The 21,821-nt window shown below is 33.0% G+C and overlaps 1 protein-coding gene across 1 annotated transcript in view; it reads right to left on the reverse strand.

The window, feature by feature from the left end:
* Positions 1-514: 514 nt before the first annotated feature.
* LOC145223730 (uncharacterized) overlaps positions 515-21,821 on the reverse strand; it is a 51,317-nt gene continuing 30,010 nt past the window's right edge. The window contains exons 48-90 of the mRNA XM_080090121.1: positions 21,395-21,548; positions 20,669-20,751; positions 20,067-20,133; positions 19,729-19,811; positions 19,515-19,668; positions 18,788-18,870; positions 18,574-18,727; positions 18,334-18,416; positions 18,099-18,252; positions 17,848-17,930; positions 17,634-17,787; positions 16,454-16,536; positions 15,754-15,907; positions 15,028-15,110; positions 14,426-14,492; positions 14,088-14,170; positions 13,486-13,552; positions 13,148-13,230; positions 12,546-12,612; positions 12,208-12,290; positions 11,606-11,672; positions 11,268-11,350; positions 10,666-10,732; positions 10,328-10,410; positions 9,726-9,792; positions 9,388-9,470; positions 8,786-8,852; positions 8,448-8,530; positions 7,846-7,912; positions 7,049-7,131; positions 6,901-6,967; positions 6,563-6,645; positions 5,961-6,027; positions 5,623-5,705; positions 5,021-5,087; positions 4,224-4,306; positions 3,135-3,201; positions 2,797-2,879; positions 2,195-2,261; positions 1,857-1,939; positions 1,255-1,321; positions 917-999; positions 515-540 (exon numbers count right to left, since the gene is read on the reverse strand). Coding sequence (XP_079946247.1) covers positions 515-540; positions 917-999; positions 1,255-1,321; positions 1,857-1,939; positions 2,195-2,261; positions 2,797-2,879; positions 3,135-3,201; positions 4,224-4,306; positions 5,021-5,087; positions 5,623-5,705; positions 5,961-6,027; positions 6,563-6,645; positions 6,901-6,967; positions 7,049-7,131; positions 7,846-7,912; positions 8,448-8,530; positions 8,786-8,852; positions 9,388-9,470; positions 9,726-9,792; positions 10,328-10,410; positions 10,666-10,732; positions 11,268-11,350; positions 11,606-11,672; positions 12,208-12,290; positions 12,546-12,612; positions 13,148-13,230; positions 13,486-13,552; positions 14,088-14,170; positions 14,426-14,492; positions 15,028-15,110; positions 15,754-15,907; positions 16,454-16,536; positions 17,634-17,787; positions 17,848-17,930; positions 18,099-18,252; positions 18,334-18,416; positions 18,574-18,727; positions 18,788-18,870; positions 19,515-19,668; positions 19,729-19,811; positions 20,067-20,133; positions 20,669-20,751; positions 21,395-21,548 — 3,698 coding nt within the window. The remainder of the gene's footprint in view (positions 541-916; positions 1,000-1,254; positions 1,322-1,856; positions 1,940-2,194; positions 2,262-2,796; positions 2,880-3,134; positions 3,202-4,223; positions 4,307-5,020; positions 5,088-5,622; positions 5,706-5,960; positions 6,028-6,562; positions 6,646-6,900; positions 6,968-7,048; positions 7,132-7,845; positions 7,913-8,447; positions 8,531-8,785; positions 8,853-9,387; positions 9,471-9,725; positions 9,793-10,327; positions 10,411-10,665; positions 10,733-11,267; positions 11,351-11,605; positions 11,673-12,207; positions 12,291-12,545; positions 12,613-13,147; positions 13,231-13,485; positions 13,553-14,087; positions 14,171-14,425; positions 14,493-15,027; positions 15,111-15,753; positions 15,908-16,453; positions 16,537-17,633; positions 17,788-17,847; positions 17,931-18,098; positions 18,253-18,333; positions 18,417-18,573; positions 18,728-18,787; positions 18,871-19,514; positions 19,669-19,728; positions 19,812-20,066; positions 20,134-20,668; positions 20,752-21,394; positions 21,549-21,821) is intronic.

The raw sequence follows: 21,821 nt of genomic DNA on the forward strand, positions 1-21,821 counted from the left end.
TCGCTTCCATTATCCGAACTGGTCTTGGTTGCATTCATGTGATCAAACAAATTTCTAACAAACAGATAGACAACATTCATCAAATAAATTAACAGTGGAATATTTATCAGGATAACATACACTTTCAAGAGTTGTATAGATTGTGTGAACTTTCATTATTTGCAGTTGGAACAAACTAAGACTTTTCATCTTTTAACATATTCTACAAGGGTTAAAATTTACCTGTAATCCAATACTGATAGATTTGCTGTTTCAGAAGCAGTGAGATTATCAGGAAAGTTGTAACCCTCTGGTAAACAACCAACTAACTCCCAAACTTTCTTTGAGCAATTCACAGAATGTGGTCCATAGTACGTTGGACAAACATCGAGAAGATCTAGCATTGTAAAATAAAATCACAATCTAGTTGGGGAATTTTTGAACATAATTGTCACATGACAATTTGTGATACACTGACCAATTCCAAAGCAGTTTAATTGTTCTTCTCTGTCACCAGCATCAGATTGTGTTCGAGTCAAACTAAACTGACTGTGCAAAGTCCTGGAAACAAACATAACAATAATTATTATTTTCAATCAAAGTTGATGTGCTGATAAGAATGGCAAAGTAGAAAAGTTCTTGCTCTATACTTTATGATGATTTAAACAAATTGAATAGCGATCAGAGAATGACTTTGAATATCAAAATAAACCAAGAACTTGCCGATAATTCAATAGTGACAAATTGGACACTTTAGAAGCTGTGAGATTATCAGGAAAATTGAAACCTTCTGGTAAACAACTAACTAGCTCCCAAACTTTCTTCAAACAATCAACAGAATGTGGACCATAGTAAGTTGGACAAACATCAGGAAGATCTGAAAATCAGGTAATTTCTAAGTTGATTCAATTTACAAAAAATATAAAAACATATTTACCAATTCCAAAACAATCAAGTTGTTGATTGTCGCTTCCATTATCCGAACTGGTCTTGGTTGCATTCATGTGATCAAACAAATTTCTAACAAACAGATAGACAACATTCATCAAATAAATTAACAGTGGAATATTTATCAGGATAACATACACTTTCAAGAGTTGTATAGATTGTGTGAACTTTCATTATTTGCAGTTGGAACAAACTGGGACTTTTCATCTTTTAACATATTCAGGAAAGGTTAAAATTTACCTGTAATCCATTACTGATAGATTTGCTGTTTCAGAAGCAGTGAGATTATCAGGAAAGTTGTAACCCTCTGGTAAACAACCAACTAACTCCCAAACTTTCTTTGAGCAATTCACAGAATGTGGTCCATAGTATGTTGGACAAACATCGGGAAGATCTAGCATTGTAAAATAATATCACAATCTAGTTGGGGAATTTTTAAACATAATTGTCACATGACAATTTGTGATACACTGACCAATTCCAAAGCAGTTTAATTGTTCTTCTCTGTCACCAGCATCAGATTGTGTTCGAGTCAAACTAAACTGAGTATGCAAAGCCCTGAAAACCAACAAACACAAATCTTTTCAATTAAAGTTTATGTGCTGATAAGAATGGTAAATTAGAAAAGTTCTTGTTCCACACTTTATGATGATCGAAACAAATTGGCTAACAATCAGCGAATGACTTTGAATATCAAAATAAACAAAGAACTTGCCGATAATCCAATAGTGACAAATTGGACACTTCAGAAGCTGTGAGATTATCAGGAAAATTGAAACCTTCTGGTAAACAACTAACTAGCTCCCAAACTTTCTTCAAACAATCAACAGAATGTGGACCATAGTAAGTTGGACAAACATCAGGAAGATCTGAAAATCAGGTAATTTCTAAGTTGATTCAATTTACAAAAAATATAAAAACATATTTACCAATTCCAAAACAATCAAGTTGTTGATTGTCGCTTCCATTATCCGAACTGGTCTTGGTTGCATTCATGTGATCAAACAAATTTCTAACAAACAGATAGACAACATTCATCAAATAAATTAACAGTGGAATATTTATCAGGATAACATACACTTTCAAGAGTTGTATAGATTGTGTGAACTTTCATTATTTGCAGTTGGAACAAACTGGGACTTTTCATCTTTTAACATATTCAGGAAAGGTTAAAATTTACCTGTAATCCATTACTGATAGATTTGCTGTTTCAGAAGCAGTGAGATTATCAGGAAAGTTGTAACCCTCTGGTAAACAACCAACTAACTCCCAAACTTTCTTTGAGCAATTCACAGAATGTGGTCCATAGTATGTTGGACAAACATCGGGAAGATCTAGCATTGTAAAATAATATCACAATCTAGTTGGGGAATTTTTGAACATAATTGTCAGATGACAATTTGTGATACACTGACCAATTCCAAAGCAGTTTAATTGTTCTTCTCTGTCACCAGCATCAGATTGTGTTCGAGTCAAACTAAACTGAGTATGCAAAGCCCTGAAAACCAACAAACAAAAATCTTTTCAATTAAAGTTTATGTGCTGATCAGAATGGTAAATTAGAAAAGTTCTTGTTCCACACTTTATGATGATCGAAACAAATTGAATAGCGATAAGAGAATGACTTTGAATATCAAAATAAACAAAGAACTTGCCGATAATCCAATAGTGACAAATTGGACACTTCAGAAGCTGTGAGATTATCAGGAAAATTGAAACCTTCTGGTAAACAACTAACTAGCTCCCAAACTTTCTTCAAACAATCAACAGAATGTGGACCATAGTAAGTTGGACAAACATCAGGAAGATCTGAAAATCAGGTAATTTCTAAGTTGATACAATTTACCAAAAATATAGAAACATATTTACCAATTCCAAAACAATCAAGTTGTTGATTGTCGCTTCCATTATCCGAACTGGTCTTGGTTGCATTCATGTGATCAAACAAATTTCTAACAAACAGATAGACAACATTCATCAAATAAATTAACAGTGGAATATTTATCAGGATAACATACACTTTCAAGAGTTGTATAGATTGTGTGAACTTTCATTATTTGCAGTTGGAACAAACTAAGACTTTTCATCTTTTAACGTATTCTACAAGGGTTAAAATTTACCTGTAATCCAATACTGATAGATTTGCTGTTTCAGAAGCAGTGAGATTATCAGGAAAGTTGTAACCCTCTGGTAAACAACCAACTAACTCCCAAACTTTCTTTGAGCAATTCACAGAATGTGGTCCATAGTATGTTGGACAAACATCGGGAAGATCTAGCATTGTAAAATAAAATCACAATCTAGTTGGAGAATTTTTGAACATAATTGTCACACGACAATTTGTGATACACTGACCAATTCCAAAGCAGTTTAATTGTTCTTCTCTGTCACCAGCATCAGATTGTGTCCGAGTCAAAGTAACCTGACTGTGCAAAGTCCTGGAAACAAACATAACAATAATCTTTCCAATTAAAGTTGATGTGCTGATAAGAATGGTAAATGAGAAAAGTTCTTGCTCTATACTTTATGATGATCGAAACAAATTGAATAGCGATCAGAGAATGACTTTGAATATCAAAATAAACAAAGAACTTGCCGATAATTCAATAGTGACAAATTGGACACTTTAGAAGCTGTGAGATTATCGGGAAAATTGAAACCTTCTGGTAAACAACTAACTAGCTCCCAAACTTTCTTCAAACAATCAACAGAATGTGGACCATAGTAAGTTGGACAAACATCAGGAAGATCTGAAAATCAGGTAATTTCAAAGTTGATACAATTTACAAAAAATATAAAAACATATTGACCAATTCCAAAACAATCAAGTTGTTGATTGTCGCTTCCATTATCCGAACTGGTCTTGGTTGCATTCATGTGATCAAACAAATTTCTAACAAACAGATAGACAACATTCATCAAATAAATTAACAGTGGAATATTTATCAGGATAACATACACTTTCAAGAGTTGTATAGATTGTGTGAACTTTCATTATTTGCAGTTGGAACAAACTAAGACTTTTCATCTTTTAACATATTCTACAAGGGTTAAAATTTACCTGTAATCCAATACTGATAGATTTGCTGTTTCAGAAGCAGTGAGATTATCAGGAAAGTTGTAACCCTCTGGTAAACAACCAACTAACTCCCAAACTTTCTTTGAGCAATTCACAGAATGTGGTCCATAGTACGTTGGACAAACATCGAGAAGATCTAGCATTGTAAAATAAAATCACAATCTAGTTGGGGAATTTTTGAACATAATTGTCACATGACAATTTGTGATACACTGACCAATTCCAAAGCAGTTTAATTGTTCTTCTCTGTCACCAGCATCAGATTGTGTTCGAGTCAAACTAAACTGACTGTGCAAAGTCCTGGAAACAAACATAACAATAATTATTATTTTCAATCAAAGTTGATGTGCTGATAAGAATGGCAAAGTAGAAAAGTTCTTGCTCTATACTTTATGATGATTTAAACAAATTGAATAGCGATCAGAGAATGACTTTGAATATCAAAATAAACCAAGAACTTGCCGATAATTCAATAGTGACAAATTGGACACTTTAGAAGCTGTGAGATTATCAGGAAAATTGAAACCTTCTGGTAAACAACTAACTAGCTCCCAAACTTTCTTCAAACAATCAACAGAATGTGGACCATAGTAAGTTGGACAAACATCAGGAAGATCTGAAAATCAGGTAATTTCTAAGTTGATTCAATTTACAAAAAATATAAAAACATATTTACCAATTCCAAAACAATCAAGTTGTTGATTGTCGCTTCCATTATCCGAACTGGTCTTGGTTGCATTCATGTGATCAAACAAATTTCTAACAAACAGATAGACAACATTCATCAAATAAATTAACAGTGGAATATTTATCAGGATAACATACACTTTCAAGAGTTGTATAGATTGTGTGAACTTTCATTATTTGCAGTTGGAACAAACTGGGACTTTTCATCTTTTAACATATTCAGGAAAGGTTAAAATTTACCTGTAATCCATTACTGATAGATTTGCTGTTTCAGAAGCAGTGAGATTATCAGGAAAGTTGTAACCCTCTGGTAAACAACCAACTAACTCCCAAACTTTCTTTGAGCAATTCACAGAATGTGGTCCATAGTATGTTGGACAAACATCGGGAAGATCTAGCATTGTAAAATAATATCACAATCTAGTTGGGGAATTTTTAAACATAATTGTCACATGACAATTTGTGATACACTGACCAATTCCAAAGCAGTTTAATTGTTCTTCTCTGTCACCAGCATCAGATTGTGTTCGAGTCAAACTAAACTGAGTATGCAAAGCCCTGAAAACCAACAAACACAAATCTTTTCAATTAAAGTTTATGTGCTGATAAGAATGGTAAATTAGAAAAGTTCTTGTTCCACACTTTATGATGATCGAAACAAATTGGCTAACAATCAGCGAATGACTTTGAATATCAAAATAAACAAAGAACTTGCCGATAATCCAATAGTGACAAATTGGACACTTCAGAAGCTGTGAGATTATCAGGAAAATTGAAACCTTCTGGTAAACAACTAACTAGCTCCCAAACTTTCTTCAAACAATCAACAGAATGTGGACCATAGTAAGTTGGACAAACATCAGGAAGATCTGAAAATCAGGTAATTTCTAAGTTGATTCAATTTACAAAAAATATAAAAACATATTTACCAATTCCAAAACAATCAAGTTGTTGATTGTCGCTTCCATTATCCGAACTGGTCTTGGTTGCATTCATGTGATCAAACAAATTTCTAACAAACAGATAGACAACATTCATCAAATAAATTAACAGTGGAATATTTATCAGGATAACATACACTTTCAAGAGTTGTATAGATTGTGTGAACTTTCATTATTTGCAGTTGGAACAAACTGGGACTTTTCATCTTTTAACATATTCAGGAAAGGTTAAAATTTACCTGTAATCCATTACTGATAGATTTGCTGTTTCAGAAGCAGTGAGATTATCAGGAAAGTTGTAACCCTCTGGTAAACAACCAACTAACTCCCAAACTTTCTTTGAGCAATTCACAGAATGTGGTCCATAGTATGTTGGACAAACATCGGGAAGATCTAGCATTGTAAAATAATATCACAATCTAGTTGGGGAATTTTTGAACATAATTGTCAGATGACAATTTGTGATACACTGACCAATTCCAAAGCAGTTTAATTGTTCTTCTCTGTCACCAGCATCAGATTGTGTTCGAGTCAAACTAAACTGAGTATGCAAAGCCCTGAAAACCAACAAACAAAAATCTTTTCAATTAAAGTTTATGTGCTGATCAGAATGGTAAATTAGAAAAGTTCTTGTTCCACACTTTATGATGATCGAAACAAATTGAATAGCGATAAGAGAATGACTTTGAATATCAAAATAAACAAAGAACTTGCCGATAATCCAATAGTGACAAATTGGACACTTCAGAAGCTGTGAGATTATCAGGAAAATTGAAACCTTCTGGTAAACAACTAACTAGCTCCCAAACTTTCTTCAAACAATCAACAGAATGTGGACCATAGTAAGTTGGACAAACATCAGGAAGATCTGAAAATCAGGTAATTTCTAAGTTGATACAATTTACCAAAAATATAGAAACATATTTACCAATTCCAAAACAATCAAGTTGTTGATTGTCGCTTCCATTATCTGAACTGGTCTTGGTTGCATTCATGTGATCAAACAAATTTCTAACAAACAGATAGACAACATTCATCAAATAAATTAACAGTGGAATATTTATCAGGATAACATACACTTTCAAGAGTTGTATAGATTGTGTGAACTTTCATTATTTGCAGTTGGAACAAACTAAGACTTTTCATCTTTTAACGTATTCTACAAGGGTTAAAATTTACCTGTAATCCAATACTGATAGATTTGCTGTTTCAGAAGCAGTGAGATTATCAGGAAAGTTGTAACCCTCTGGTAAACAACCAACTAACTCCCAAACTTTCTTTGAGCAATTCACAGAATGTGGTCCATAGTACGTTGGACAAACATCGAGAAGATCTAGCATTGTAAAATAAAATCACAATCTAGTTGGGGAATTTTTGAACATAATTGTCACATGACAATTTGTGATACACTGACCAATTCCAAAGCAGTTTAATTGTTCTTCTCTGTCACCAGCATCAGATTGTGTTCGAGTCAAACTAAACTGACTGTGCAAAGTCCTGGAAACAAACATAACAATAATTATTATTTTCAATCAAAGTTGATGTGCTGATAAGAATGGCAAAGTAGAAAAGTTCTTGCTCTATACTTTATGATGATTTAAACAAATTGAATAGCGATCAGAGAATGACTTTGAATATCAAAATAAACCAAGAACTTGCCGATAATTCAATAGTGACAAATTGGACACTTTAGAAGCTGTGAGATTATCAGGAAAATTGAAACCTTCTGGTAAACAACTAACTAGCTCCCAAACTTTCTTCAAACAATCAACAGAATGTGGACCATAGTAAGTTGGACAAACATCAGGAAGATCTGAAAATCAGGTAATTTCTAAGTTGATTCAATTTACAAAAAATATAAAAACATATTTACCAATTCCAAAACAATCAAGTTGTTGATTGTCGCTTCCATTATCCGAACTGGTCTTGGTTGCATTCATGTGATCAAACAAATTTCTAACAAACAGATAGACAACATTCATCAAATAAATTAACAGTGGAATATTTATCAGGATAACATACACTTTCAAGAGTTGTATAGATTGTGTGAACTTTCATTATTTGCAGTTGGAACAAACTGGGACTTTTCATCTTTTAACATATTCAGGAAAGGTTAAAATTTACCTGTAATCCATTACTGATAGATTTGCTGTTTCAGAAGCAGTGAGATTATCAGGAAAGTTGTAACCCTCTGGTAAACAACCAACTAACTCCCAAACTTTCTTTGAGCAATTCACAGAATGTGGTCCATAGTATGTTGGACAAACATCGGGAAGATCTAGCATTGTAAAATAATATCACAATCTAGTTGGGGAATTTTTGAACATAATTGTCAGATGACAATTTGTGATACACTGACCAATTCCAAAGCAGTTTAATTGTTCTTCTCTGTCACCAGCATCAGATTGTGTTCGAGTCAAACTAAACTGAGTATGCAAAGCCCTGAAAACCAACAAACAAAAATCTTTTCAATTAAAGTTTATGTGCTGATCAGAATGGTAAATTAGAAAAGTTCTTGTTCCACACTTTATGATGATCGAAACAAATTGAATAGCGATAAGAGAATGACTTTGAATATCAAAATAAACAAAGAACTTGCCGATAATCCAATAGTGACAAATTGGACACTTCAGAAGCTGTGAGATTATCAGGAAAATTGAAACCTTCTGGTAAACAACTAACTAGCTCCCAAACTTTCTTCAAACAATCAACAGAATGTGGACCATAGTAAGTTGGACAAACATCAGGAAGATCTGAAAATCAGGTAATTTCTAAGTTGATACAATTTACCAAAAATATAGAAACATATTTACCAATTCCAAAACAATCAAGTTGTTGATTGTCGCTTCCATTATCTGAACTGGTCTTGGTTGCATTCATGTGATCAAACAAATTTCTAACAAACAGATAAACAACATTCATCAAATAAATTAACAGTGGAATATTTATCAGGATAACATACACTTTCAAGAGTTGTATAGATTGTGTGAACTTTCATTATTTGCAGTTGGAACAAACTAAGACTTTTCATCTTTTAACGTATTCTACAAGGGTTAAAATTTACCTGTAATCCAATACTGATAGATTTGCTGTTTCAGAAGCAGTGAGATTATCAGGAAAGTTGTAACCCTCTGGTAAACAACCAACTAACTCCCAAACTTTCTTTGAGCAATTCACAGAATGTGGTCCATAGTATGTTGGACAAACATCGAGAAGATCTAGCATTGTAAAATAAAATCACAATCTAGTTGGGGAATTTTTGAACATAATTGTCACATGACAATTTGTGATACACTGACCAATTCCAAAGCAGTTTAATTGTTCTTCTCTGTCACCAGCATCAGATTGTGTTCGAGTCAAACTAAACTGAGTATGCAAAGTCCTGAAAACCAACAAACAATAATCTTTTCAATTAAAGTTTATGTGCTGATAAGAATGGTAAATTAGAAAAGTTCTTGTTCTATACTTTATGATGATCGAAACAAATTGGCTAACAAACAGCGAATGACTTTGAATGTCAAAATAAACAAAGAACTTGCCGATAATCCAATACTGACAAATTGGACACTTTAGAAGCTGTGAGATTATCAGGAAAATTGAAACCTTCTGGTAAACAACTAACTAGCTCCCAAACTTTCTTCAAACAATCAACAGAATGTGGACCATAGTAAGTTGGACAAACATCAGGAAGATCTGAAAATCAGGTAATTTCAAAGTTGATACAATTTACCAAAAATATAGAAACATATTTACCAATTCCAAAACAATCAAGTTGTTGATTGTCGCTTCCATTATCCGAACTGGTCTTGGTTGCATTCATGTGATCAAACAAATTTCTAACAAACAGATAGACAACATTCATCAAATAAATTAACAGTGGAATATTTATCAGGATAACATACACTTTCAAGAGTTGTATAGATTGTGTGAACTTTCATTATTTGCAGTTGGAACAAACTGGGACTTTTCATCTTTTAACATATTCAGGAAAGGTTAAAATTTACCTGTAATCCATTACTGATAGATTTGCTGTTTCAGAAGCAGTGAGATTATCAGGAAAGTTGTAACCCTCTGGTAAACAACCAACCAACTCCCAAACTTTCTTTGAGCAATTCACAGAATGTGGTCCATAGTACGTTGGACAAACATCGGGAAGATCTAGCATTGTAAAATAATATCACAATCTAGTTGGGGAATTTTTTAACATAATTGTTACACGACAATCTGTGATACACTGACCAATTCCAAAGCAGTTTAATTGTTCTTCTCTGTCACCAGCATCAGATTGTGTTATAGTCAAACTAAACTGAGTATGCAAAGCCCTGAAAATCAACAAACAATAATCTTTTCAATTAAAGTTTATGTGCTGATAAGAATGGTAAATTAGAAAAGTTCTTGCTCTATACTTTATGATGATCGAAACAAATTGAATAGCGATCAGAGAATGACTTTGAATACCAAAATAAACAAAGAACTTGCCGATAATTCAATAGTGACAAATTGGACACTTTAGAAGCTGTGAGATTATCGGGAAAATTGAAACCTTCTGGTAAACAACTAACTAGCTCCCAAACTTTCTTCAAACAATCAACAGAATGTGGACCATAGTAAGTTGGACAAACATCAGGAAGATCTGAAAATCAGGTAATTTCTAAGTTGATTCAATTTACAAAAAATATAAAAACATATTTACCAATTCCAAAACAATCAAGTTGTTGATTGTCGCTTCCATTATCCGAACTGGTCTTGGTTGCATTCATGTGATCAAACAAATTTCTAACAAACAGATAGACAACATTCATCAAATAAATTAACAGTGGAATATTTATCAGGATAACATACACTTTCAAGAGTTGTATAGATTGTGTGAAGTTTCATTATTTGCAGTTGGAACAAACTAAGACTTTTCATCTTTTAACATATTCTTCAAGGGTTAAAATTTACCTGTAATCCAATACTGATAGATTTGCTGTTTCAGAAGCAGTGAGATTATCAGGAAAGTTGTAACCCTCTGGTAAACAACCAACTAACTCCCAAACTTTCTTTGAGCAATTCACAGAATGTGGTCCATAGTATGTTGGACAAACATCGGGAAGATCTAGCATTGTAAAATAATATCACAATCTAGTTGGGGAATTTTTAAACATAATTGTCACATGACAATTTGTGATACACTGACCAATTCCAAAGCAGTTTAATTGTTCTTCTCTGTCACCAGCATCAGATTGTGTTCGAGTCAAACTAAACTGAGTATGCAAAGCCCTGAAAACCAACAAACACAAATCTTTTCAATTAAAGTTTATGTGCTGATAAGAATGGTAAATTAGAAAAGTTCTTGTTCCACACTTTATGATGATTGAAACAAATTGGCTAACAATCAGCGAATGACTTTGAATATCAAAATAAACAAAGAACTTGCCGATAATCCAATAGTGACAAATTGGACACTTCAGAAGCTGTGAGATTATCAGGAAAATTGAAACCTTCTGGTAAACAACTAACTAGCTCCCAAACTTTCTTCAAACAATCAACAGAATGTGGACCATAGTAAGTTGGACAAACATCAGGAAGATCTGAAAATCAGGTAATTTCTAAGTTGATTCAATTTACAAAAAATATAAAAACATATTTACCAATTCCAAAACAATCAAGTTGTTGATTGTCGCTTCCATTATCCGAACTGGTCTTGGTTGCATTCATGTGATCAAACAAATTTCTAACAAACAGATAGACAACATTCATCAAATAAATTAACAGTGGAATATTTATCAGGATAACATACACTTTCAAGAGTTGTATAGATTGTGTGAACTTTCATTATTTGCAGTTGGAACAAACTGGGACTTTTCATCTTTTAACATATTCAGGAAAGGTTAAAATTTACCTGTAATCCATTACTGATAGATTTGCTGTTTCAGAAGCAGTGAGATTATCAGGAAAGTTGTAACCCTCTGGTAAACAACCAACTAACTCCCAAACTTTCTTTGAGCAATTCACAGAATGTGGTCCATAGTATGTTGGACAAACATCGGGAAGATCTAGCATTGTAAAATAATATCACAATCTAGTTGGGGAATTTTTGAACATAATTGTCAGATGACAATTTGTGATACACTGACCAATTCCAAAGCAGTTTAATTGTTCTTCTCTGTCACCAGCATCAGATTGTGTTCGAGTCAAACTAAACTGAGTATGCAAAGCCCTGAAAACCAACAAACAAAAATCTTTTCAATTAAAGTTTATGTGCTGATCAGAATGGTAAATTAGAAAAGTTCTTGTTCCACACTTTATGATGATCGAAACAAATTGGCTAACAATCAGCGAATGACTTTGAATATCAAAATAAACAAAGAACTTGCCGATAATCCAATAGTGACAAATTGGACACTTCAGAAGCTGTGAGATTATCAGGAAAATTGAAACCTTCTGGTAAACAACTAACTAGCTCCCAAACTTTCTTCAAACAATCAACAGAATGTGGACCATAGTAAGTTGGACAAACATCAGGAAGATCTGAAAATCAGGTAATTTCTAAGTTGATACAATTTACCAAAAATATAGAAACATATTTACCAATTCCAAAACAATCAAGTTGTTGATTGTCGCTTCCATTATCTGAACTGGTCTTGGTTGCATTCATGTGATCAAACAAATTTCTAACAAACAGATAAACAACATTCATCAAATAAATTAACAGTGGAATATTTATCAGGATAACATACACTTTCAAGAGTTGTATAGATTGTGTGAACTTTCATTATTTGCAGTTGGAACAAACTAAGACTTTTCATCTTTTAACGTATTCTACAAGGGTTAAAATTTACCTGTAATCCAATACTGATAGATTTGCTGTTTCAGAAGCAGTGAGATTATCAGGAAAGTTGTAACCCTCTGGTAAACAACCAACTAACTCCCAAACTTTCTTTGAGCAATTCACAGAATGTGGTCCATAGTATGTTGGACAAACATCGAGAAGATCTAGCATTGTAAAATAAAATCACAATCTAGTTGGGGAATTTTTGAACATAATTGTCACATGACAATTTGTGATACACTGACCAATTCCAAAGCAGTTTAATTGTTCTTCTCTGTCACCAGCATCAGATTGTGTTCGAGTCAAACTAAACTGAGTATGCAAAGTCCTGAAAACCAACAAACAATAATCTTTTCAATTAAAGTTTATGTGCTGATAAGAATGGTAAATTAGAAAAGTTCTTGTTCTATACTTTATGATGATCGAAACAAATTGGCTAACAAACAGCTAATGACTTTGAATGTCAAAATAAACAAAGAACTTGCCGATAATCCAATACTGACAAATTGGACACTTTAGAAGCTGTGAGATTATCAGGAAAATTGAAACCTTCTGGTAAACAACTAACTAGCTCCCAAACTTTCTTCAAACAATCAACAGAATGTGGACCATAGTAAGTTGGACAAACATCAGGAAGATCTGAAAATCAGGTAATTTCAAAGTTGATACAATTTACCAAAAATATAGAAACATATTTACCAATTCCAAAACAATCAAGTTGTTGATTGTCGCTTCCATTATCCGAACTGGTCTTGGTTGCATTCATGTGATCAAACAAATTTCTAACAAACAGATAGACAACATTCATCAAATAAATTAACAGTGGAATATTTATCAGGATAACATACACTTTCAAGAGTTGTATAGATTGTGTGAACTTTCATTATTTGCAGTTGGAACAAACTGGGACTTTTCATCTTTTAACATATTCAGGAAAGGTTAAAATTTACCTGTAATCCATTACTGATAGATTTGCTGTTTCAGAAGCAGTGAGATTATCAGGAAAGTTGTAACCCTCTGGTAAACAACCAACCAACTCCCAAACTTTCTTTGAGCAATTCACAGAATGTGGTCCATAGTACGTTGGACAAACATCGGGAAGATCTAGCATTGTAAAATAATATCACAATCTAGTTGGGGAATTTTTTAACATAATTGTTACACGACAATCTGTGATACACTGACCAATTCCAAAGCAGTTTAATTGTTCTTCTCTGTCACCAGCATCAGATTGTGTTATAGTCAAACTAAACTGAGTATGCAAAGCCCTGAAAATCAACAAACAATAATCTTTTCAATTAAAGTTTATGTGCTGATAAGAATGGTAAATTAGAAAAGTTCTTGCTCTATACTTTATGATGATCGAAACAAATTGAATAGCGATCAGAGAATGACTTTGAATACCAAAATAAACAAAGAACTTGCCGATAATTCAATAGTGACAAATTGGACACTTTAGAAGCTGTGAGATTATCGGGAAAATTGAAACCTTCTGGTAAACAACTAACTAGCTCCCAAACTTTCTTCAAACAATCAACAGAATGTGGACCATAGTAAGTTGGACAAACATCAGGAAGATCTGAAAATCAGGTAATTTCTAAGTTGATTCAATTTACAAAAAATATAAAAACATATTTACCAATTCCAAAACAATCAAGTTGTTGATTGTCGCTTCCATTATCCGAACTGGTCTTGGTTGCATTCATGTGATCAAACAAATTTCTAACAAACAGATAGACAACATTCATCAAATAAATTAACAGTGGAATATTTATCAGGATAACATACACTTTCAAGAGTTGTATAGATTGTGTGAAGTTTCATTATTTGCAGTTGGAACAAACTAAGACTTTTCATCTTTTAACATATTCTTCAAGGGTTAAAATTTACCTGTAATCCAATACTGATAGATTTGCTGTTTCAGAAGCAGTGAGATTATCAGGAAAGTTGTAACCCTCTGGTAAACAACCAACTAACTCCCAAACTTTCTTTGAGCAATTCACAGAATGTGGTCCATAGTATGTTGGACAAACATCGGGAAGATCTAGCATTGTAAAATAATATCACAATCTAGTTGGGGAATTTTTAAACATAATTGTCACATGACAATTTGTGATACACTGACCAATTCCAAAGCAGTTTAATTGTTCTTCTCTGTCACCAGCATCAGATTGTGTTCGAGTCAAACTAAACTGAGTATGCAAAGCCCTGAAAACCAACAAACACAAATCTTTTCAATTAAAGTTTATGTGCTGATAAGAATGGTAAATTAGAAAAGTTCTTGTTCCACACTTTATGATGATCGAAACAAATTGGCTAACAATCAGCGAATGACTTTGAATATCAAAATAAACAAAGAACTTGCCGATAATCCAATAGTGACAAATTGGACACTTCAGAAGCTGTGAGATTATCAGGAAAATTGAAACCTTCTGGTAAACAACTAACTAGCTCCCAAACTTTCTTCAAACAATCAACAGAATGTGGACCATAGTAAGTTGGACAAACATCAGGAAGATCTGAAAATCAGGTAATTTCTAAGTTGATTCAATTTACAAAAAATATAAAAACATATTTACCAATTCCAAAACAATCAAGTTGTTGATTGTCGCTTCCATTATCCGAACTGGTCTTGGTTGCATTCATGTGATCAAACAAATTTCTAACAAACAGATAGACAACATTCATCAAATAAATTAACAGTGGAATATTTATCAGGATAACATACACTTTCAAGAGTTGTATAGATTGTGTGAACTTTCATTATTTGCAGTTGGAACAAACTGGGACTTTTCATCTTTTAACATATTCAGGAAAGGTTAAAATTTACCTGTAATCCATTACTGATAGATTTGCTGTTTCAGAAGCAGTGAGATTATCAGGAAAGTTGTAACCCTCTGGTAAACAACCAACTAACTCCCAAACTTTCTTTGAGCAATTCACAGAATGTGGTCCATAGTATGTTGGACAAACATCGGGAAGATCTAGCATTGTAAAATAATATCACAATCTAGTTGGGGAATTTTTGAACATAATTGTCAGATGACAATTTGTGATACACTGACCAATTCCAAAGCAGTTTAATTGTTCTTCTCTGTCACCAGCATCAGATTGTGTTATAGTCAAACTAAACTGAGTATGCAAAGCCCTGAAAACCAACAAACACAAATCTTTTCAATTAAAGTTTATGTGCTGATCAGAATGGTAAATTAGAAAAGTTCTTGTTCCACACTTTATGATGATCGAAACAAATTGGCTAACAATCAGCGAATAACTTTGAATATCAAAATAAACAAAGAACTTGCCGATAATCCAATAGTGACAAATTGGACACTTCAGAAGCTGTGAGATTATCAGGAAAATTGAAACCTTCTGGTAAACAACTAACTAGCTCCCAAACTTTCTTCAAACAATCAACAGAATGTGGACCATAGTAAGTTGGACAAACATCAGGAAGATCTGAAAATCAGGTAATTTCTAAGTTGATACAATTTACCAAAAATATAGAAACATATTTACCAATTCCAAAACAATCAAGTTGTTGATTGTCGCTTCCATTATCTGAACTGGTCTTGGTTGCATTCATGTGATCAAACAAATTTCTAACAAACAGATAAACAACATTCATCAAATAAATTAACAGTGGAATATTTATCAGGATAACATACACTTTCAAGAGTTGTATAGATTGTGTGAACTTTCATTATTTGCAGTTGGAACAAACTAAGACTTTTCATCTTTTAACGTATTCTACAAGGGTTAAAATTTACCTGTAATCCAATACTGATAGATTTGCTGTTTCAGAAGCAGTGAGATTATCAGGAAAGTTGTAACCCTCTGGTAAACAACCAACTAACTCCCAAACTTTCTTTGAGCAATTCACAGAATGTGGTCCATAGTATGTTGGACAAACATCGAGAAGATCTAGCATTGTAAAATAAAATCACAATCTAGTTGGGGAATTTTTGAACATAATTGTCACATGACAATTTGTGATACACTGACCAATTCCAAAGCAGTTTAATTGTTCTTCTCTGTCACCAGCATCAGATTGTGTTCGAGTCAAACTAAACTGAGTATGCAAAGTCCTGAAAACCAACAAACAATAATCTTTTCAATTAAAGTTTATGTGCTGATAAGAATGGTAAATTAGAAAAGTTCTTGTTCTATACTTTATGATGATCGAAACAAATTGGCTAACAAACAGCGAATGACTTTGAATGTCAAAATAAACAAAGAACTTGCCGATAATCCAATACTGACAAATTGGACACTTTAGAAGCTGTGAGATTATCAGGAAAATTGAAACCTTCTGGTAAACAACTAACTAGCTCCCAAACTTTCTTCAAACAATCAACAGAATGTGGACCATAGTAAGTTGGACAAACATCAGGAAGATCTGAAAATCAGGTAATTTCAAAGTTGATACAATTTACCAAAAATATAGAAACATATTTACCAATTCCAAAACAATCAAGTTGTTGATTGTCGCTTCCATTATCCGAACTGGTCTTGGTTGCATTCATGTGATCAAACAAATTTCTAACAAACAGATAGACAACATTCATCAAATAAATTAACAGTGGAATATTTATCAGGATAACATACACTTTCAAGAGTTGTATAGATTGTGTGAACTTTCATTATTTGCAGTTGGAACAAACTGGGACTTTTCATCTTTTAACATATTCAGGAAAGGTTAAAATTTACCTGTAATCCATTACTGATAGATTTGCTGTTTCAGAAGCAGTGAGATTATCAGGAAAGTTGTAACCCTCTGGTAAACAACCAACCAACTCCCAAACTTTCTTTGAGCAATTCACAGAATGTGGTCCATAGTACGTTGGACAAACATCGGGAAGATCTAGCATTGTAAAATAATATCACAATCTAGTTGGGGAATTTTTTAACATAATTGTTACACGACAATCTGTGATACACTGACCAATTCCAAAGCAGTTTAATTGTTCTTCTCTGTCACCAGCATCAGATTGTGTTATAGTCAAACTAAACTGAGTATGCAAAGCCCTGAAAATCAACAAACAATAATCTTTTCAATTAAAGTTTATGTGCTGATAAGAATGGTAAATTAGAAAAGTTCTTGCTCTATACTTTATGATGATCGAAACAAATTGAATAGCGATCAGAGAATGACTTTGAATACCAAAATAAACAAAGAACTTGCCGATAATTCAATAGTGACAAATTGGACACTTTAGAAGCTGTGAGATTATCGGGAAAATTGAAACCTTCTGGTAAACAACTAACTAGCTCCCAAACTTTCTTCAAACAATCAACAGAATGTGGACCATAGTAAGTTGGACAAACATCAGGAAGATCTGAAAATCAGGTAATTTCTAAGTTGATTCAATTTACAAAAAATATAAAAACATATTTACCAATTCCAAAACAATCAAGTTGTTGATTGTCGCTTCCATTATCCGAACTGGTCTTGGTTGCATTCATGTGATCAAACAAATTTCTAACAAACAGATAGACAACATTCATCAAATAAATTAACAGTGGAATATTTATCAGGATAACATACACTTTCAAGAGTTGTATAGATTGTGTGAAGTTTCATTATTTGCAGTTGGAACAAACTAAGACTTTTCATCTTTTAACGCATTCTTCAAGGGTTAAAATTTACCTGTAATCCAATACTGATAGATTTGCTGTTTCAGAAGCAGTGAGATTATCAGGAAAGTTGTAACCCTCTGGTAAACAACCAACTAACTCCCAAACTTTCTTTGAGCAATTCACAGAATGTGGTCCATAGTACGTTGGACAAACATCGGGAAGATCTAGCATTGTAAAATAATATCACAATCTAGTTGGGGAATTTTTGAACATAATTGTTACACGACAATCTGTGATACACTGACCAATTCCAAAGCAGTTTAATTGTTCTTCTCTGTCACCAGCATCAGATTGTGTTATAGTCAAACTAAACTGAGTATGCAAAGCCCTGAAAATCAACAAACAATAATCTTTTCAATTAAAGGTTATGTGCTGATAAGAATGGTAAATTAGAAAAGTTCTTGTTCTATACTTTATGATGATCGAAACAAATTGAATAGCGATCAGAGAATGACTTTGAATACCAAAATAAACAAAGAACTTGCCGATAATTCAATAGTGACAAATTGGACACTTTAGAAGCTGTGAGATTATCGGGAAAATTGAAACCTTCTGGTAAACAACTAACTAGCTCCCAAACTTTCTTCAAACAATCAACAGAATGTGGACCATAGTAAGTTGGACAAACATCAGGAAGATCTGAAAATCAGGTAATTTCTAAGTTGATACAATTTACCAAAAATATAGAAACATATTTACCAATTCCAAAACAATCAAGTTGTTGATTGTCGCTTCCATTATCCGAATTGGTCTTGGTTGCATTCATGTGATCAAACAAATTTCTAACAAACAGATAGACAACATTCATCAAATAAATTAACAGTGGAATATTTATCAGGATAACATACACTTTCAAGAGTTGTATAGATTGTGTGAACTTTCATTATTTGCAGTTGGAACAAACTGGGACTTTTCATCTTTTAACATATTCAGGAAAGGTTAAAATTTACCTGTAATCCATTACTGATAGATTTGCTGTTTCAGAAGCAGTGAGATTATCAGGAAAGTTGTAACCCTCTGGTAAACAACCAACTAACTCCCAAACTTTCTTTGAGCAATTCACAGAATGTGGTCCATAGTAAGTTGGACAAACATCGGGAAGATCTAGCATTGTAAAATAAAATCACAATCTAGTTGGGGAATTTTTGAACATAATTGTCACACGACAATTTGTGATACACTGACCAATTCCAAAGCAGTTTAATTGTTCTTCTCTGCCACCAGCATCAGATTGTGTTCGAGTCAAACTAAACTGACTGTGCAAAGTCCTGGAAACAAACATAACAATAATCTTTTCAATTAAAGTGTATGTGCTGATAAGAATGGTAAATTAGAAAAGTTCTTGCTCTATACTTTATGATGATCGAAACAAATTGAATAGCGACCAGAGAATGACTTTGAATACCAAAATAAACAAAGAACTTGCCGATAATTCAATAGTGACAAATTGGACACTTTAGAAGCTGTGAGATTATCGGGAAAATTGAAACCTTCTGGTAAACAACTAACTAGCTCCCAAACTTTCTTCAAACAATCAACAGAATGTGGACCATAGTAAGTTGGACAAACATCAGGAAGATCTGAAAATCAGGTAATTTCAAAGTTGATTCAATTTACAAAAAATATAAAAACATATTTACCAATTCCAAAACAATCAAGTTGTTGATTGTCGCTTCCATTATCCGAACTGGTCTTGGTTGCATTCATGTGATCAAACAAATTTCTAACAAACAGATAGACAACATTCATCAAATAAATTAACAGTGGAATATTTATCAGGATAACATACACTTTCAAGAGTTGTATAGATTGTGTGAAGTTTCATTATTTGCAGTTGGAACAAACTAAGACTTTTCATCTTTTAACGTATTCTTCAAGGGTTAAAATTTACCTGTAATCCAATACTGATAGATTTGCTGTTTCAGAAGCAGTGAGATTATCAGGAAAGTTGTAACCCTCTGGTAAACAACCAACTAACTCCCAAACTTTCTTTGAGCAATTCACAGAATGTGGTCCATAGTACGTTGGACAAACATCGGGAAGATCTAGCATTGTAAAATAATATCACAATCTAGTTGGGGAATTTTTGAACATAATTGTTACACGACAATCTGTGATACACTGACCAATTCCAAAGCAGTTTAATTGTTCTTCTCTGTCACCAGCATCAGATTGTGTTATAGTCAAACTAAACTGAGTATGCAAAGCCCTGAAAATCAACAAACAATAATCTTTTCAATTAAAGTTTATGTGCTGATAAGAATGGTAAATTAGAAAAGTTCTTGCTCTATACTTTATGATGATCGAAACAAATTGAATAGCGATCAGAGAATGACTTTGAATACCAAAATAAACAAAGAACTTGCCGATAATTCAATAGTGACAAATTGGACACTTTAGAAGCTGTGAGATTATCGGGAAAATTGAAACCTTCTGGTAAACAACTAACTAGCTCCCAAACTTTCTTCAAACAATCAACAGAATGTGGACCATAGTAAGTTGGACAAACATCAGGAAGATCTGAAAATCAGGTAATTTCTAAGTTGATTCAATTTACAAAAAATATAAAAACATATTTACCAATTCCAAAACAATCAAGTTGTTGATTGTCGCTTCCATTATCCGAACTGGTCTTGGTTGCATTCATGTGATCAAACAAATTTCTAACAAACAGATAGACAACATTCATCAAATAAATTAACAGTGGAATATTTATCAGGATAACATACACTTTCAAGAGTTGTATAGATTGTGTGAACTTTCATTATTTGCAGTTGGAACAAACTAAGACTTTTCATCTTTTAACGCATTCTTCAAGGGTTAAAATTTACCTGTAATCCAATACTGATAGATTTGCTGTTTCAGAAGCAGTGAGATTATCAGGAAAGTTGTAACCCTCTGGTAAACAACCAACTAACTCCCAAACTTTCTTTGAGCAATTCACAGAATGTGGTCCATAGTACGTTGGACAAACATCGGGAAGATCTAGCATTGTAAAATAATATCACAATCTAGTTGGGGAATTTTTGAACATAATTGTTACACGACAATCTGTGATACACTGACCAATTCCAAAGCAGTTTAATTGTTCTTCTCTGTCACCAGCATCAGATTGTGTTATAGTCAAACTAAACTGAGTATGCAAAGCCCTGAAAATCAACAAACAATAATCTTTTCAATTAAAGGTTATGTGCTGATAAGAATGGTAAATTAGAAAAGTTCTTGTTCTATACTTTATGATGATCGAAACAAATTGAATAGCGATCAGAGAATGACTTTGAATACCAAAATAAACAAAGAACTTGCCGATAATTCAATAGTGACAAATTGGACACTTTAGAAGCTGTGAGATTATCGGGAAAATTGAAACCTTCTGGTAAACAACTAACTAGCTCCCAAACTTTCTTCAAACAATCAACAGAATGTGGACCATAGTAAGTTGGACAAACATCAGGAAGATCTGAAAATCAGGTAATTTCTAAGTTGATACAATTTACCAAAAATATAGAAACATATTTACCAATTCCAAAACAATCAAGTTGTTGATTGTCGCTTCCATTATCCGAATTGGTCTTGGTTGCATTCATGTGATCAAACAAATTTCTAACAAACAGATAGACAACATTCATCAAATAAATTAACAGTGGAATATTTATCAGGATAACATACACTTTCAAGAGTTGTATAGATTGTGTGAAGTTTCATTATTTGCAGTTGGAACAAACTAAGACTT

Source organism: Phallusia mammillata, chromosome 4, assembly GCF_965637545.1.
Source record: "Phallusia mammillata chromosome 4, kaPhaMamm4.hap1.1, whole genome shotgun sequence".
Classification (NCBI taxonomy): domain Eukaryota; kingdom Metazoa; phylum Chordata; class Ascidiacea; order Phlebobranchia; family Ascidiidae; genus Phallusia; species Phallusia mammillata.